General features: G+C 36.2%; 1 protein-coding gene across 48 annotated transcripts in view; it reads left to right on the top strand.

The window, feature by feature from the left end:
- The window catches only part of CLASP2 (cytoplasmic linker associated protein 2), a 173,544-nt gene that overhangs the window by 86,830 nt on the left and 69,768 nt on the right, over nt 1-16,946 (top strand). For 33 of the 48 annotated variants that reach the window (XM_034662305.1, XM_034662299.1, XM_034662304.1 and 30 more), the window contains 7 exons: nt 855-932; nt 1,867-2,034; nt 4,457-4,512; nt 5,335-5,508; nt 12,989-13,012; nt 14,710-14,727; nt 16,773-16,874. In XM_034662305.1, coding sequence (XP_034518196.1) covers nt 855-932; nt 1,867-2,034; nt 4,457-4,512; nt 5,335-5,508; nt 12,989-13,012; nt 14,710-14,727; nt 16,773-16,874 — 620 coding nt within the window. The remainder of the gene's footprint in view (nt 1-854; nt 933-1,866; nt 2,035-4,456; nt 4,513-5,334; nt 5,509-12,988; nt 13,013-14,709; nt 14,728-16,772; nt 16,875-16,946) is intronic. The other 15 variants (XM_034662310.1, XM_034662303.1, XM_034662308.1 and 12 more) reach the window with 2 other exon arrangements.

The raw sequence follows: 16,946 nt of genomic DNA, 5'->3' as shown, positions 1-16,946 counted from the left end.
ATACCTTGCTGATTTTCCATTTTCATGGAAATCGTTAGATCTATTTATAGCCCATTTTTAAAAAAATATAATTTGTCGTTTAATGTAGGCATGAGATAATTCTAAGTTTCCCTTAAGTTCTTCTGTGGCAGCTACTATTCAGTTAGGTCAGATCATAACTAATCATACTATTAGCAGATCATTTCTACATTGGTGGGTAAGTGAGAAACCACACCAAAGGCTTTTTTTTATTCATTAAGAATTTAAAATGTGAGTACTATACATATATACATTATCTGGACTCCTTATAAACATAATTATATTCAACTTTTTAATGTTTGACTTGAGGAAACCATATGTGAATGAAATGTGTGGGGTGGATTATGAGAAAATCTTAGATATATTATTGTGCACTAATTAATCTTTTTATCTCTTCTGCCCCTTTGTGATTGATGTATAACATGTAGGTAGTAAGTATAATTTGTGGGGGCGCCTGGGTGGCACAGCGGTTAAGCGTCTGCCTTCGGCTCAGGGCGTGATCCCGGCGTTATGGGATCAAGCCCCACATCAGGCTCTTCTGCTATGAGCCTGCTTCTTCCTCTCCCACTCCCCTGCTTGTGTTCCCTCTCTCTCTGGCTGTCTCTATCTCTGCCGAATAAATAAAAAATAAAATCTTAAAAAAAAAAAAAGTATAATTTGTGGTGAAGTATAGTTTTGCTCATGAATCTAAAGGTGTTTTGGGGCACCTGGTTGGCTCAGTTGGCAGAGTATGAGACTCTTAATCTCGGGATTGTGTGTTCAAGCCCCATGTTGGGTGTAGAGATTACTTAAAAATCATAAAATCTTTAAAAAAAGTAAGATGTTTTGTTTTATAGACATGCAGCCGTCCTGGTTGAAACTATTAAGAAGGGAATTCATGATGCTGATGCTGAGGCCAGAGTGGAGGCAAGAAAGTAAGTCTGTAATGTATTTTTGTGACAGTTGGATCTTTTCTTTGAAAGGAATTATACTGGAAGAATGAAAATACCAGAAGGGTTTCGAGTATTCTACTTGATTAGCTCTTCAGTAAATTTGAGAAAGATTTTTTTCCATTAAATCTGTACTAGATATATGGGGCCCTGGCTAGCTCATTTGGTAGAGCATGCAACTCTTGATCTCAGGGTTGTAAGTTGAAACCTATGTTGGGTGTAGAGATTACTTTTAAAAAAATCTGTACCAAATCGCTAATAGTTGACTTCACATCATTATTTGTATAATCCTCGGTATTCCTATTCCATCATAACATCCTCACTTTCATTATGAATAAAAATAGCTGTCATTTATTGAGAATGTGCTAATAAGTACCTGATACTGTGGGGCACTTGGTGTATATTACCATATAACTTGAAAATGATCCTGTAAAGGTGGTATCTCTATAGATTGGCAACAGAAGTTTGGAGATTTGGGGGTTTACTCAAGGCCACACAAACTGTAAGGATCACAGCCAGATTTTGAACGGAGATCTGCTTTTCTCAAAAGCCTGCCGGCTTTCCACCAAAATTTGTTAAATTTAGAAAGTATTCACTTGAGGGGCGACTGGGTGGCTCAGTTGGCCAAGCATCTGACCCTTGGTTTTGGCTCAGATCACAGTCTTGCAGTCGTGGGATCAAGCCCCTACTCAGGCCCTGTGCTCAGTATGGACTCTGCTTCAGATTATTTCTCCCGCCCCCTCTGCCCCTCATCTCTCTCTCTCTCTCAAATAAATAAATAAAATATTTTTTAAAATTCACTTGATATGTGGTAGATATATTAATATGGTCTCACCTTAATTCTTGAAGATACACATCTTATATAAAGCTATTACTTTATGTTCTTTTTCCCCTTTTTTGTTGTTTGTTTGTTTTACAGGACATATATGGGTCTTAGAAACCACTTTCCTGGTGAAGCTGAAACATTGTACAATTCCCTTGAGCCATCTTACCAGAAGAGTCTTCAAACTTACTTGAAGAGTTCTGGCAGTGTGGCATCTCTTCCACAATCAGACAGATCCTCCTCGAGCTCACAGGAAAGTCTCAAGTAAGGTCATGTAAACCATATTACTGATTTATTCCTCTCCAGGTCCTTGTGGTTTCTTCAATTAGATGATTGGATATCTGCTTGCTTTCACTTGAAGCCTTGAAAGAATGATACCTGGAATGTGCAGTTGACCCTTGAACAATAGGGGTGCCTACCCACCAGGAAGTTGAAAATCTGCATATAACTTGACTCCTCCAAAACTTAACTACTAATAGCCTACTGTTGACTGGAAGCCTTACTGAGAACATAAACAGTCAATGCACACGTAGTTTGTATGTTGTATATATGTTATGTACAGTATCCTTACAATAAAGTAAGGTAGAGAAGAGAAAATGTTATTAGGAAAACCATAGGAAGATAAAATACATTTACAGCACTGTACTGGATTTGTCGAAAAAAGTCTGCATAGAAGTTGACCCACACAGTTCAAATCTGTGTTGTTCAAGGGTCAACTGTACTACTTTTTGGTCTGTGTCTCAAGGATTGGATTACATGCTAGTGTAACTTCTTTTGGGGTGAAGAGTTTAGTGATTCAAGTTTTGTTTCTGTATGTTCATGTCTGTGAAAAATATTGGGAAACACTGCTTTATATACATTTTTTAATACCCCCAAAATAGTTCATACAGTAAGCAGCCCCTTTCTTGGGCATTATAATGGAGAAATTGTAATGGGGATTCAGAAGTCATCTTCAGAACTCTGACACAGCACTGTGTGACTGGTAAAAACACACTGCTTTCCTGCCTTGTCTTTTGCACAACTTAAAACATTAGCAAATCCCTCAGGGGAAATTTGGCCCCCTAGTATCTGACTCCCTTCTGTGTAATTCTGTTCTCATCATTATGTTGGCTTCCTCAAACCCTTGCTGCCTTGGCAGCCTTAACTCTAATTTTCTATCCCTCTAGCCCTATGAGGTGCTAAACTCTCTAGTGCCATCTCTACTCCCAAGCAGTGACCTCAGGTATTTGCAGGTTTCCTCACAGAATGTGAGCTTACCTCTATATGATTCCTGCCCCTTTGGGACTTTGACCCCACAAAGACTGCTGCTTGCCTCAGCAGCTCTCTAATGTAGGAGTGGAACCAGGTTGAGGCAAGTGAGGCAAGCTAGGGCACAAGACTCAAGGAAGCACTCACAGGGTCATGTGAGTACTGGACCAAAATGCAGTGATTACAATTTTCCAGTATAAAAGCAGATATCCGATTTCAGTGTAATTACTGTAGGAATAATTAACCTATCCAAACTTCTGTTTAAATTTGTGATAAAACCTTCGCTGCAAATGAGCTTTGTTGGGTTTTTTTCCCTTTACTTTTATTTACTTTGCTCAAACTTTAAAGTGCCTATGAATCACCCAAAGATCTTGTTAAAATGCAGAATCTAATTCAGTAGATCTGGGATGGGGCCTGAGATTTTGTATTTTTTAACATGTTCCTAGGTGATATCTTTGCTTTTGAGTATGGACCGTACTTTAAGTAGCAAGTATCTAAACAAGATATTTTATCTTATTTCAGTATTAACATCTTTAAACATAAACAGCTTTAAGTTCTGTGAACCTTGAAGTGGTCTGCCTCAGGCTAATAGAATAACAGTTTTAAGGGCCAGTTATAAAAACAATACAATACTGGGTTTAATAACCAACTACCAAATTTACAGTTTGATAATAATGACTTATAGAATATTTTTCAGTAGCCTGATGTTAACCTGTTTGGGGTCTTTGCTTCTTTCTTCCCCCCACTTTTAAGATTTATAGATATACTTTCCTAATCCCTCTTATATACTTAAATGTATTATTTATCTATGGGCTGCAGAATGGCATTATAATTAAAGATAATCAAAAAAGATACTAAAGGAGATGGTGGGTTCTTTGAGATTTGAGCTGTTTTGCTTTCTAATCGTGTTATCCTCAGCAGTTCTTAGCTCTGTTTCTCTTATCCCATGCAGTAACGCTCAGTAGTACTGCTGTAGGTAGTATGAGACCTACATGATAACTGCATGAATTGCCAGTGGCCACAGCCATTATGGCTTGGGTGAAAGAGGCGTTGGTCATGCCAAATTCCCTGTGTACTAGTGGTAACTCTCTCTCTCCTTCTAAGGAAAACATCTTGGAATACAAGTGTTGGAGTGTGCTTTATGGCATCCTCTGTGCTGAGCACTGTAATGGGTGCTGAGGACGAGAGTGAACAATAGCAAGCTGGTTGCCTGTCTTTGTCGAGCTTGCAGTCGTTCATTGCTAGTTATTTCATTTTTGCTTCACATCTAAGTGAGATACCACCGATACATGACAATGACTGTTCTAAAATGATTTGTAAAAGGAAAATTAAAATTAGAAGTAAACTGTTCAGGAAACTCAGCAGTATTTCATGAATTGTTTTGAGAGGAGTAATAAATTGTGTCTTCTTACTAAAAGTCTTTCTTATTACCTTGCAGTCGTCCATTTTCTTCCAAATGGTCTACAGCAAACCCATCAGCTGTGGCTGGAAGAGGTAAACTGCCTTTCTAAGCAAGAGTCATAGCATATTTTACATAGAAACCTAATACCACATATATATGTTGTAGCTGCGTTTGTATACTATAGACATATACTACACGTAATATGTACACTGTCGTGTATACAATATATGTACATATTTATTAGTGTATAGCGTAATGCAAGTTCCCTGAAGCACTACTTACCCTTACTTGTGATGCACTGTTTTCTCTTTTGTTTCAGTTCTTTACAGTGCTAGTCTTGACCCACCCTGTTGATTTCACAGCCTATTCATGGATCATAACTCACAGTTTATAAAACTCTTCATAAAACTAAAAAACTAAAGACCAGAAATTTAATGACTTAATTTGCATTGCCTAAGAGTGGTAGAATCTGCATTATTTTCTGAATAACGATATCCTGGAGTAGTACTCATTGCATTTTTCTGATAGTAAAAAAAATAACAGTGCTGCCATCTATCATGTACAGTGCTTCATTTCATGAATCAGTCATGAACATCATCTCTTCATCCACAAAACAGTTTGTGAATTTTACAAAGGATAGGTGGGGTTTTTTTCCCCCGTTTTATGGAAGAGGAAAGTGAGGCAGAGAAATGTTGAGAAAATTGTCCAAGAAGATGTGGTTGTAACAGGAATAAAATGGAAGCATTCTTACTTTAAAATACTGTAAAGTACTTTCTACTGTTAGTTTGTACACTGCTTCCTTTTTGACCATTTGTCATCATGGATTAACTCATGTTGGTTTCAGGTTTATATAATTTTCATGCTGTTTGCAGTGATTTAAATAACATGGGTTACCTATGCTTTGTTTCCCATAGTGTCAGCAGGCAGCAGCAAAGCCAGTTCCCTTCCAGGAAGCCTCCAGCGTTCACGAAGTGACATTGATGTGAATGCTGCTGCTGGTGCTAAGGCCCATCATGCTGCCGGGCAGTCTGTGCGAAGTGGGCGGTTAGGTGCAGGTGCCCTGAACCCAGGTTCCTACGCATCACTAGGTAAGACAGCTAATTAGGGGACATCGTACACTGTTTTTCTCCCTAGTCTCAGTGAAGTCAGGACAGTCTGATATCTTAATCATTTCTGTTTCATTCTTGCTAGTTAAGGATAGTCGATACATTTTAATGTGAATCTATATGTAGAACACAATTCTAGGGTATTTAAGGTGCCTTGTTTCTACTTTTTCCTTTGTTATCCTCCTAATCATCTTCATCAGAGGAACAATTCTTGATTCCATGATTTGCCTGTAGAAGTTTCATAGCTCTGTACTACTGCCACACTCAACTACTGGTTACTAAGGGCATTGGCCATGTATCCATCTTCTGTTCCCTTACCAAGAAGTTAAAGCCTTTGGGGGAACTGGGGAAAATGCAAAGCTTAATTAAAATCAAAGTTTAAACATGTATTCCCAGAGATATTTGGAATTTGTTTTTTATGTTTATCAATTTTATTATCAATTTTTTGTACTCTATCTATCTAAGAAATCTCTACACCCAACATAGGGCTTGAATTCAAGACCCCGAGGTCAAGAGCTGTGTGCTCTTCAACTGAGCGAGCCAGGCATCCCTATGTTTATCAGCGTTAAAAGTTTGAGGCTGGATATTCATATCGCTTATCTCTGTTTTGTGCTTCATTTTTCTTCCTCTTGGGTAGTAATGGTAGAACACTAGGCAGGCAGACCATTGGAACGCAGTAGGAAGTGTAGAGATATTGGGATGAACTGTAGTACATGATAAAGTTGGCACACTACATTCAGTGAGGAGAGGATAAATCAATAAATGGTGTTTAGACACACGGTTTACAATTTGGCATAAAATTAAGTTAGAACCATTTTTCACACCGTGTAAAAATTTATTCCAGATGACTAATGAGTTGAAAAGCAACTTGATGAAACCAAAGTAGTTGTGTATTCATCTAATTTCAGATTGGGGAAGGAATTTCTAAACATAAATGCCAAAAAGCCATGAGGGGAAAGTCCCTCTATTTAAATCTTAAGTGTGAAAATATAAAATCTAGTGGCTGAAAACTTAAAAGGGAAAAAGTTTTATCACATACTACCAAAAAAGTTAAAATGTCAGCAAGTTTTATAAGTCTATGAAAAATAGATGAGCTTATTTATATAGAAAAATATTCTACGTATATCAGAATTGTTCCCCAAAACACCAGAACAAATGTGGAATCTTTGCTGGACTCAAACCAAGTACAAATGGAAAGAGCTGTAAATATAACAAAAAAGTTAGGATTGGTGCCTACTGCTGATAAAGAATGTGGTTAAAAAGTGCTGATGTGAATTAAACATGGAACACTTAAGTGGCAATTTAGTAATACTCATAAAGCTTTTCATCTTTTTTTTAATTACTGAAATAAAATTGACATACAATATTACACTAGTATCACAGGTACCACATATTGATTCAACAATTCTATACATCACTCAGTGCTCACCGCAATAGTCCCCATACAATGTTACTACAATATTATTGAACTCATGAAGCTTTTTTAAATGTACAGAATTCATTTTTTTTTTTTTTTAGAGAGTGCAAGCATGAGCAGGGTTGGGGAGGGTCACAAGGAGTGGGGAAAGAGAATCTTAAGCAGGCTCTACACCCAGCGCAGACTCCAACACAGGGCTCAATCCCAGAACTCTGAGATCATAACCTGAGCCAAAATCAAGAGTCAGATGCTTAACTGACTGAGCTACCCAGGTGCTCCTAAAGGTTCAGAATTTAGATCCAGTAATCCAGTGTTTATAGATAATTATGCCAAGAAATAAAAAAAGAGTATTCATCATATTTTTAATAATAGATGTTATTAGAGTCCACCTTGATATGTAACAAAGGGGGCAGGATTAAATTATGATATGTACTTATAAATACTATGCAGCCTTTAACAAATAAAATATTTTCAACAAAGATGAAATGATCCTATCAAATGATGCGATAGTTTCATTATTTTGTATAAAATTATACATAGGTATACATATACTAGACTAAGATGTAAGCAAAGATGTCAACAGTGGGTTGTTGAGTGCTTTTAATTTTCATAAAACTTCTGTATTAGAAACATTACTTTGCTAGGAATGCAGTGTTACTTCAGTATATGAAAATGAATCAACTAAATACACTGTTAATAGAATAAAGGACAAAAACCACGTGATTATTTCAGGAGATGCAGAAAAGGCATTTGACAAAGCCCAAAACCTTTTCATGATAAAAAAATAATCAACTAACTAGGAATAGAAGAGAAATTTGTGAACCTGATAAAGACCATCTGTGAAAAATCCACAGCTAACATCATACTTAATGTGAAAGACTGGATGCTTTCTCCCAAGATCAGCAACAAGTTAAGGATGTTCACTCTTGCCCTTCCTAACAACATAGCCATGGAGTTCTAGCCAGATCATTAGGGCAAGCAAAAGAAATGGGATGTATCCAGATTGGAAGAAAAGTAAAACTGCCTGTATTTGTAGAAAACATGACCTCATATAGAGAAAACCCTAAGGAATCCACAAAAAAACTATTAGAGCTTAATAATGAGTTCAGCAAGGCCGCAGAATACAAGATCAAGATACAAAAAAAAAACAGTATCAATTACAATAAGCATCAAAAAGAATAAAATGCTTAGGAATTAATATACAAAAGAAGTGTAAAACTTCTCTAGGAAAAACCATTCCTGTTACACTCAATACTGCTAACATCAGATTTGTTGGTTTTCTACACAGCCAGTTCTCCTACATCAGCTGGGCATCTTACATTTCAGTTCAGTTCTGACACTAACTATAATTAGCACAGACCTCACAGATTAAGGGCTCAGTTCTACAAGACTGCCCCTGCCTGCCCCCAACACCACCCTTCAGACATCAATTGCAAATCCAGGTTGTCACCAGTGCTTCTGACCAAACCAGCTATAAATCAGAGGTTCCCATAACCTCCTCCTCAGGTTCAATTAAATTGCTAGATTGACTCACAAGACTCAGGAAAACAGTCTACTTACTAGATTACTGGTTTATTACAAAGGACTTGTAAAGGATTTGGACGTGCAGCCAGATGAAGAGATACAGGGGGCAAGGTCTAGAAGGGTCCTAAGCACAAGAGTTCTTGTTCCCATGGACTTATAGTGTGCTACCCTCCTGGTACATTTACCAACCCAGAAAGTCTCTGGACCTTGTACTTTGGGGATTTTTACGGAGGCTTCATCACATAGGCATGATCTGTCATTAACTCAGTCTTCAGCTTTTCTCCCTTTCCCAGAAGATGGAGAATGGCTACAAATTCCAAGCTTCTAATCATGGCTTTTCATATTTCTGGTGACCAGCCTCCATTCTCTCCAGGAGCCCATCACCTCATTAAACAAAAGACACTGCTATCACCCAGGAAATTACAGGGGTCTTAGGTCAAGGTATCTGTGTCAGGTACCAGGGTCAAAGACCAAACATTAGAACAAAAAAAGATATTGCTAGTGCTCTTATAATTTAGGAAATTATAAGGGTCTTAGGAACACTGTGTCAGGAACCAGGAGACAGAGAACCAAGAGCAAAATTTTTTTATATATATATATTTGTTTTCACACTTTTTCACTGAAAACTACAATACATTGTTAAAATCTAAATTAATGGAAAGACATGCAGGTTCTTTAAAGACTTAATACTGGAGGCACCTGGGTGGCCCAGTCGATTGAGCATCTGACTCTTTTTTTTTTTTTTAAAGATTTTATTTATTTATTCGACAGAGATAGAGACAGCCAGCGAGAGAGGGAACACAAGCAGGGGGAGTGGGAGAGGAAGAAGCAGGCTCATAGCGGAGGAGCCTGATGTGGGGCTCGATCCCACAACGCCAGGATCACGCCCTGAGCCAAAGGCAGACGCTTAACCGCTGTGCCACCCAGGCGCCCCGAGCATCTGACTCTTAGTTTCAGGTCAGGTCATAATTTCATGGGTGGTGAGATTGAGTCTGCCTTGGGTTCCATGCTCAGCAGGGACTCTGCTTGAAATTCTCTCTCTCCCTCTCTCCCACCACACTTTCTCTCCCTCTCTCTCTCTCTCTCTCTCAAATCTTTAAAAAAATAAAGACTTGGCCGTGTTAAGATTGCAAACTGACCTGTAGATTCAGTACAATCCCTTTCAAAAGTCCAGATGCCTTTGACAAGCACATCCTGAAACCCATATTAAAATGCAAGGGATCCAAAATAGATGAAACAATTTTGAGAAAGAACAATCTTGAAAAAGTTGGTGGACTCACACTTTCCAATTTCAAAACTTACTCAAAGCTGCAGTAATCAAGTCTCCATAGTACTGGCATAAGGTTAGATATATAGACCAATGAAATGGAGTTGAGGGGTCAGAAATAAGCCCATATGTTTATGATCAGTTGATTTTTTTCACAAGTGTGCCAAGACAATTCAGTGGGGAAAGAATTCTTTTTTTTTTTTTTTAATGTAAATAGATTTGTTCTATTGAGGGGCGCCTGGGTGGCACAGCGGTTAGGCGTATGCCTTCGGCTCAGGGCGTGATCCCGGCGTTATGGGATCGAGCCCCACATCAGGCTCCTCCGCTGTGAGCCTGCTTCTTCCTCTCCCACTCCCCCTGCTTGTGTTCCCTCTCTCGCTGGCTGTCTCTATCTCTGTCGAATAAATGAATAAAATCTTTAAAAAAAAAAAAATAGATTTGTTCTATTGAATCTAAGTCTCAGAATCCGTTTATCAGTGATCTCACTTGGCTAAAGGAATGGGGAGTAGAAGTTCTTTTTCTTTTTTCTTTTTGATGCAGTGTTCCATGATTCATTATTTGCGTATAACACCCAGTGCACCATGCAATATGTGCCCTCCTTAATACCCATCACCAGCCTATCCCATTCCCCCCCCCGAAGTCGTCAGTTTGTTTCCCAGTGGGGAAAGAATTCTTTTCAACAAATGGTGCTAAAACAACTGGATAGCCACTTGCCAAGGAATGAATTTGGATCCCTACCTCACACCATATCCGAAAGTTAACTCAAAATGGATCAAAGACCCAAATGTAAGAGCTGAAACTGTAAAACTCTTGGAAGAAAACATAGGTATAAATTTTTTAAGTAATGCTTTCTTAGATACTACACCAAACACACAACCTGAGAAAGGATAGATAAATTGGACTTCATCAAAATTTAAAACTTTTGTGCTTCAAAGGGCACCATCAAGAAAGTGAAAGGACAGCGTAGAGAAGGAGAGAAGACATTTGCAAATCACATATCTGAAATTAGGGACTTCTATTCCAATTACATGAAGAACTCTTATAATTCAGTAACAAAGATAATTCAATTTAAAAATGGGCAAAATATTTGAATAGATATTTCTCTAAACACAACATACAGATTGCCAGTAAGTGCATGAAAAGATGCCTAACATCATTAGTTATTAGGAATGTGCACATCAGAAGCACAATATGATACCACTTCCTATCCTAGAAGATGGCTGTTATCCAAAAGATGGACAATAACAAATGCTGGTGGGATATGGAGAAATTAGAACCCTCATGCAGTGCTGATAAGAATGTAAAGTATTGGATCTGCTGTGGCAACAGCTTGGGCTTTCTCAAAAAGTGAAACAAGAGTTACCAGGTGACCAGCAATTCCACTCCTACCTGGTATAGCCAAGGTAATGTGAAGGATATGTTATCATAAAAATGTGCACATGAATGTTCATTGCAACAGTATTCGTAATACCCATGGAAACTCCCCAAATATCCAACTGCTGAATGGTTAAATAGATATGTCTGTACATTAGAGTGGAATATTATTCATCCATAAAAAGGAGTACGTTACATAAAAGTACTAATGTATCCTTCCAGGTGGGTGGACATTATGAAGTCAGACACAAACAACCACTTACAGTTTGATTCCACTTACATGCAGTGTCTAGAATAGATGAATCCACGGAAACAGAAAGTAAATTAGTTGCCAGGGGCTGAGAGTCAGGGAAATAGGGAGTGAATCCTAACAGGATTTCTTTTGGGGGTGATGAAAACTTTATGGAATTAGTGATGAGGGTTGTGCAACCTGTTAATATACTAAAGACACTGAATTGTATAATATAAAAAGATGAATTTTATGGTACATAAATTATATCTTTTTTTTAATTGGGGAAGAAACTAGAAAACAATATAAAACCTGGAGTCTTAAAAATAAAAATGTGATATTTAATATCTATTATTTTTATTACCAGAAAAATACAATATTTGAAATGTTTCAATGTGAACTAGGAAGGCAATTTGTAACAATTTTTTTTTCGTAAGAAAGTCTATAATAGTGCTGTGAGATTGACTTCATTAGTTTCTTTTGGTTCTTTAAGGTTTGAATTGCACATATACTTCATTACACAAGGGAGAGGTGTCCCTCTATCCTCTTTATCTGGCCCATGTTTACACTCAGAGACAATGAACTACTTGCCTTTGGTGCTTTCCAGGGCCTAGATAATGGATTTTCTCATTCTTCCTCTCTTTATTTCTTTTCTATTTCTCTATTCCTTCCTTTCTTTGTCTCTCTCCCTCTCCTCCACTCTCGTCCCTCCCCACTCTTCTGCTTCTCTCCTTCTCTTTCTTCCTCTTCCCACTCCCCACCCCCAACCAGCTTTCTTATACACATGTGACTGGTGTACTCTGTTTTCTTCTACTTTGAGCCTTGCTTGTCATGGCTGAACATTTATGGATCAGAGGGAGTGTTCCATTGTTTTTCAGCAAACACTTAATGAGCACTTAGTTTTTGCCAGGCACCCCACTAGGTGATGGAAATCCAGAAGTAGATACTTCTGTAATCAAGAGTCTCTCAGTCTAGAGGTAGATTGCTAAAGGATGAGCAGCTGAAAATCTTGCATTTTATGCTTTTAGAATTTGAAGTCCCAGTGACACATCAGACTGTAGGTGTTGGGAAGTCATAGTATAATGAGAAAGAGAGAGATACAGTGGCATCAAGATAGTGTGGATCTGTGCTTTTGAGATTAGATTTTGAAGTCATTAGAGACTTTTCTTACTATAACCTTGCAGTGTTAAACTTAGTATGTTGCTTAAAGCAGTTGCTACTGGGTTTTTTTCCTCCCAGTTCCTTTGGGAATGGGAGAATGGGGATATGATGAGTGTTTGACTTCAAGAAACTCAGAAGACCAAAGCAAGAGGTCTGCCTGATGATGGCAAGGGTCCCAAGTCGGGATATGGGCTTCACTAATTTCTCACTCTAGGCAAGTGAAAATCAAACTGATAATCGATTCTTTGTTTATTTTTGTATCTTTTTTGTATCTTTATTTTATTTTGTATCTTTATTTTTGTATCTTTTTCTCACAAAGGAACCTCATCTTGTTTAAATCTCTTAGAACGTTTTAGTTGAAAACAAGTTTCTTATACATGTCTGTGCTATGAGTTCTGTCTTCTTAAAAATAGTGTTCTAGGGATTAGAAAATCATTTTTTTCTAATATACTAAGTTTTCCTCTGTTCTTTGCTTGCTCTTTCATCAAAGAGGATACTTCTGACAAGATGGATGGTAAGAACTTACTTTTCTAATTCTACTAAAGATGTTTATGGCTTTTGGATTCTGTATAATGTCTTCATTCTCTTTTTGAAAACAGACTGCTTATTTTACAGCAATCTTAATGTGAAAATGGCTACATAATTTTCTAAATTTTGGGTTAGGCGTACCCATTTTGGGGTTTCCCAGTGTATTCAAATACTAGGTTACTGTTTGTTGTAAGTTAAATCAATTATCTTAAATTTTCTTACCTTAGCTCATAGAAATATTCTTGATTTCTTAAGTCCTTCTCTGAAATAGAATTAGAAGAATGGAAAGGAATCTCATAAGTCATTAGATTGAACTTTTTATTTTACTAACTGATACAGAGACAAGTGAGATATTTTACCGATTCATGTGGTTATTTGTGAAAACAAAATGCAAGTACAATGCTATCTTTAAGAGTAAGTTTTAAACTAACATTTAATCAGGACTGAACTTTAAGGTTTGCCTTTTTAATTTCAGCATTCAAGTGGTTATAGTTTATCTGTACTTGCTTGGTTCAGCGTGGTATTTTTATCTGTATGGTATTTGTCAGATACAACATGGCATATTATCTACATTTTCCCTTCACTTCATCAGATACCATTATGTTGTCTAGGAACTTGAGCTTTTTTTAAGAACTTGTAAGAAGATACTGAATGTGTAAGTCTTAGTATGAGATCTAGGCAAGATGGAGAATTATATGTTTTTCTGTCAATTATTACATAAGCTCTTAAATAGATATATATCTTCATATATCTTCCATTCTGATGAAATGGAAGATTTATTTAATCTTGGGTTGGATACATGACTGTTACTTGTATTGTCTCTGTGCTCCTCTGTATGTTTAATGTATTTCATAAGTTAAAAAAATTACTGAATGAAATGAAAGCCCATCACAAGATAGTTTCTGTATTTTAAACCCTTTATGGTATCACTTCTCACACTGAAATTCTGTGTCCTTAAACTATTCTCACTTTCCAGATTAAGATCTTTTCTTGTTTGGGTCAGAAACATCAGCCTCTTTGAAGAATCATCTGTGTCACCTGATGTGTTATTCTCACTGATGTTCAATCCTATGATTAAAAAAATCTGTATATACTCATATAGAGATATATCTGTTATTGCCCTTGAGTATAGTGAGTTGTGATATTTGCACTTGTTCATTTCTGCTACTTTTCATTGACATCTTAGGGAGGACATAAAGTGTTGAGTAAATAGCTGATGGATTGATGGGTCTTTGTAATGCTTTAATGAAAATACTGAGTTAATGAGGCCATGGATTTGACTTCCATGTTTGTCAGTTAGCTTTTCTAGTTTTTATGGACAACGTTTTGAAAATGCAAAAAAGTATTCTTATTCTGTAAAAATCTTCATTTCAGAAAGAGTAATGACAGGGTTACATCTTTCTTGAGTGATTAACTTCTATAATTTTCTTCACCATTTCAAATTTGAGTATGAAATGTAGCAGATAAAAGTATTGTGGAATTTTGCCATTTCCATTTGTCTAGTTTTAACCTTTTCTTGTGCTGTGAGTCATTAGATGACCTCAAATTTTGTCTAAGGCTGTAATACTAGAAGATTTTGTTTTCACTCTTTCATTCTAGTCCTGGGTGGGAGGTGCAAGTAGGTCTTGACATCAGCATTGGCAGAATTTGTTGAAATGTTATTGTTTTATTTCTCTTATTTAGGAGCAACATCTGAAGATGGTAAGAATTATACATTTTGTTAGTAACACAAATACCTCGACATTAATATTTTCATTAGTAGGAAATATTAAAAACTAAAATAGGCTAATTTTTTTTGCAAAACTATATAATTTGCCAGCTGTGATAGCTTCTACATTTTATGTTTGGTTGTGTTAGTTGCACATGTGAATTTTTTTCTTTAGTTCTTCATCTGGAGTCTTGCTTTGTATCTTGGATCATCTCATGCTGGAAAAACATAATTGCTTAACATGTTTAATAATATCTAGTATAAAGTTAGTAAATATTTTTTTCAGTAGCATCGTTAGTGCTTTTCTTTATTTTTGTGTTTTTGTTTTTTAATTTATGCTAATTCATTTATACTTTGGGGAAGCATGCTCCATTGCTTTACCATGAAAGTTTAAATGCATTTGTTTAGTCTGCTTTTAAGTGTGTCTTCGATTTAGACTCAGTGGAGAATTGCATATATGATTTGAATTTGGGATTACAAAAAACTTGCTAGATATAATACTTTATTTTATTGAGCCAGTTTACTTTAAGAAAATAATTATTTATTGCTTTTGAATTTGTAGAAAGGAAAAAAATTCAGTTTTTTTATATTTCCTGAAGGCTGTCTTATTAAACCTCTGATTTTGAAACACACTTCTTTTTCTCCTAAGTCTTACATGGATGACCTTTTCTTGTGATATAAAACCAAGTATATTTAACATTTTTAGTCTCATGCTTACTCTGATATATTTGAAATATTTCATATTTTTCCTATCATTTGGAGTACTCTATAAAAATGGTTTCTATCACTGTAGCATTGTAATCTAGAACATTAGTATCAAAATACCCTAATTTCTTTGTTATATTGGATAAATTCTCCATTTCAAGAATAATAATTTTGTTTTTCTGTTTTACTTCTTAGTCGGGAGAACATTGTATCCTACTCTAAACAGACTCTGTAAAAGGGTGAAAGGCCTGAACTATGGGCTTATTAAGGGCCTTGAAGAATTGAGAATGCTAGACTCACCAACTAGACTTCGGTTTTGCTTCTGTTTTACTCCTGGTTTTTAATCACTATTTCTTAATTTTGTAATTTCTCCTTACTCTTCATTTTTTTTTCCTAATTAATATAGCCATATCAGGCTAGCCAGTATAATGATTGCCCTACAAATTGTACCTTTTAACTTAACAGAATTCTCAGCCCTTCTTTGTGATTGTGTTTAGTATTGGTTCTAATTTGATACAGTTGAGACTGCTTGAGAACACCATATAACTACTAGTAATATATTTTTGTTTTTACTAATGATACTTAGGTACTTTGATAAACTCTTGTCTCCTTTAGTTCAAAAGCTCTAGAAGTAGGTGTTTGTGGCTTGGTTTTGTGGAGGGGGATGAGGCAGTGGTAGAGGAGAAGGGAGTATGCTGAGAAAAGTGCCAACTCTCATGCGATAGGTATTTCCTCAAATCATTTTATAAATGAAACTGGTTGGGAGAAGAGAATAGTAAATGTGTCCATATCTAGATGTCTAGTAATCTCACAGGATAAAAATATTAAATATTTTACCTAATATTACCTCTTCTTGCAAATCCCTTTTAGAAGTATATTTTCAGTCAAAAGAATCATTTCGGTTGTTGTTTCTAATAAGATTAGGCTGATATTTAAAACAATAGGCTGTATTTGAGAATAAACTAAATTTTACGAAAACTGAAATTTTAGAACTGGAACTGCCAGTTAAGAAATAAGTAGCATGCCTATGGTAATTATCTTAATTATGACTCTACTGGACTAATAATATCAAACTAAGAATGGAAATCTTTTAGTTTGACTGTATTTTTACCCTTGAAGGAAAGTTAGCTTATGTTGCAACACACAAAAAGCAGTATGTATTTTAAATATTTTAAGAGAAATAGCACCTGTCAGTGATGGTTACATTGTTACAAAATTTAACAATACTTGAAAAGCACACCCAATTAGAAAATTATAGTGAGATTTTTTTCCTCATTACTAAATATCATTATAGAAAAATGTCTTTAATTACGTAAATAATTTTATTCCTTAGGCCGGGTGAGAGCAAAGCTTTCAGCACCACTTGCTGGCATGGGAAATGCCAAGACAGATTCTCGAGGAAGAAGTCGAACAAAAATGGTGTCTCAGTCACAGCGTACGTATCGCCTGAGTTTTCCTGGATTTGTAATACATTTGGATAAGTGTGTTGCTTGTATATGACTGTATT

The sequence above is a fragment of the Ailuropoda melanoleuca genome, chromosome 6 (assembly GCF_002007445.2).
Source record: "Ailuropoda melanoleuca isolate Jingjing chromosome 6, ASM200744v2, whole genome shotgun sequence".
In the NCBI taxonomy this organism is placed as follows: Eukaryota; Metazoa; Chordata; class Mammalia; order Carnivora; family Ursidae; genus Ailuropoda; species Ailuropoda melanoleuca.
Note: the sequence above shows the minus strand (reverse complement) of the source record. Positions and strands in the feature narration are given on the sequence as shown.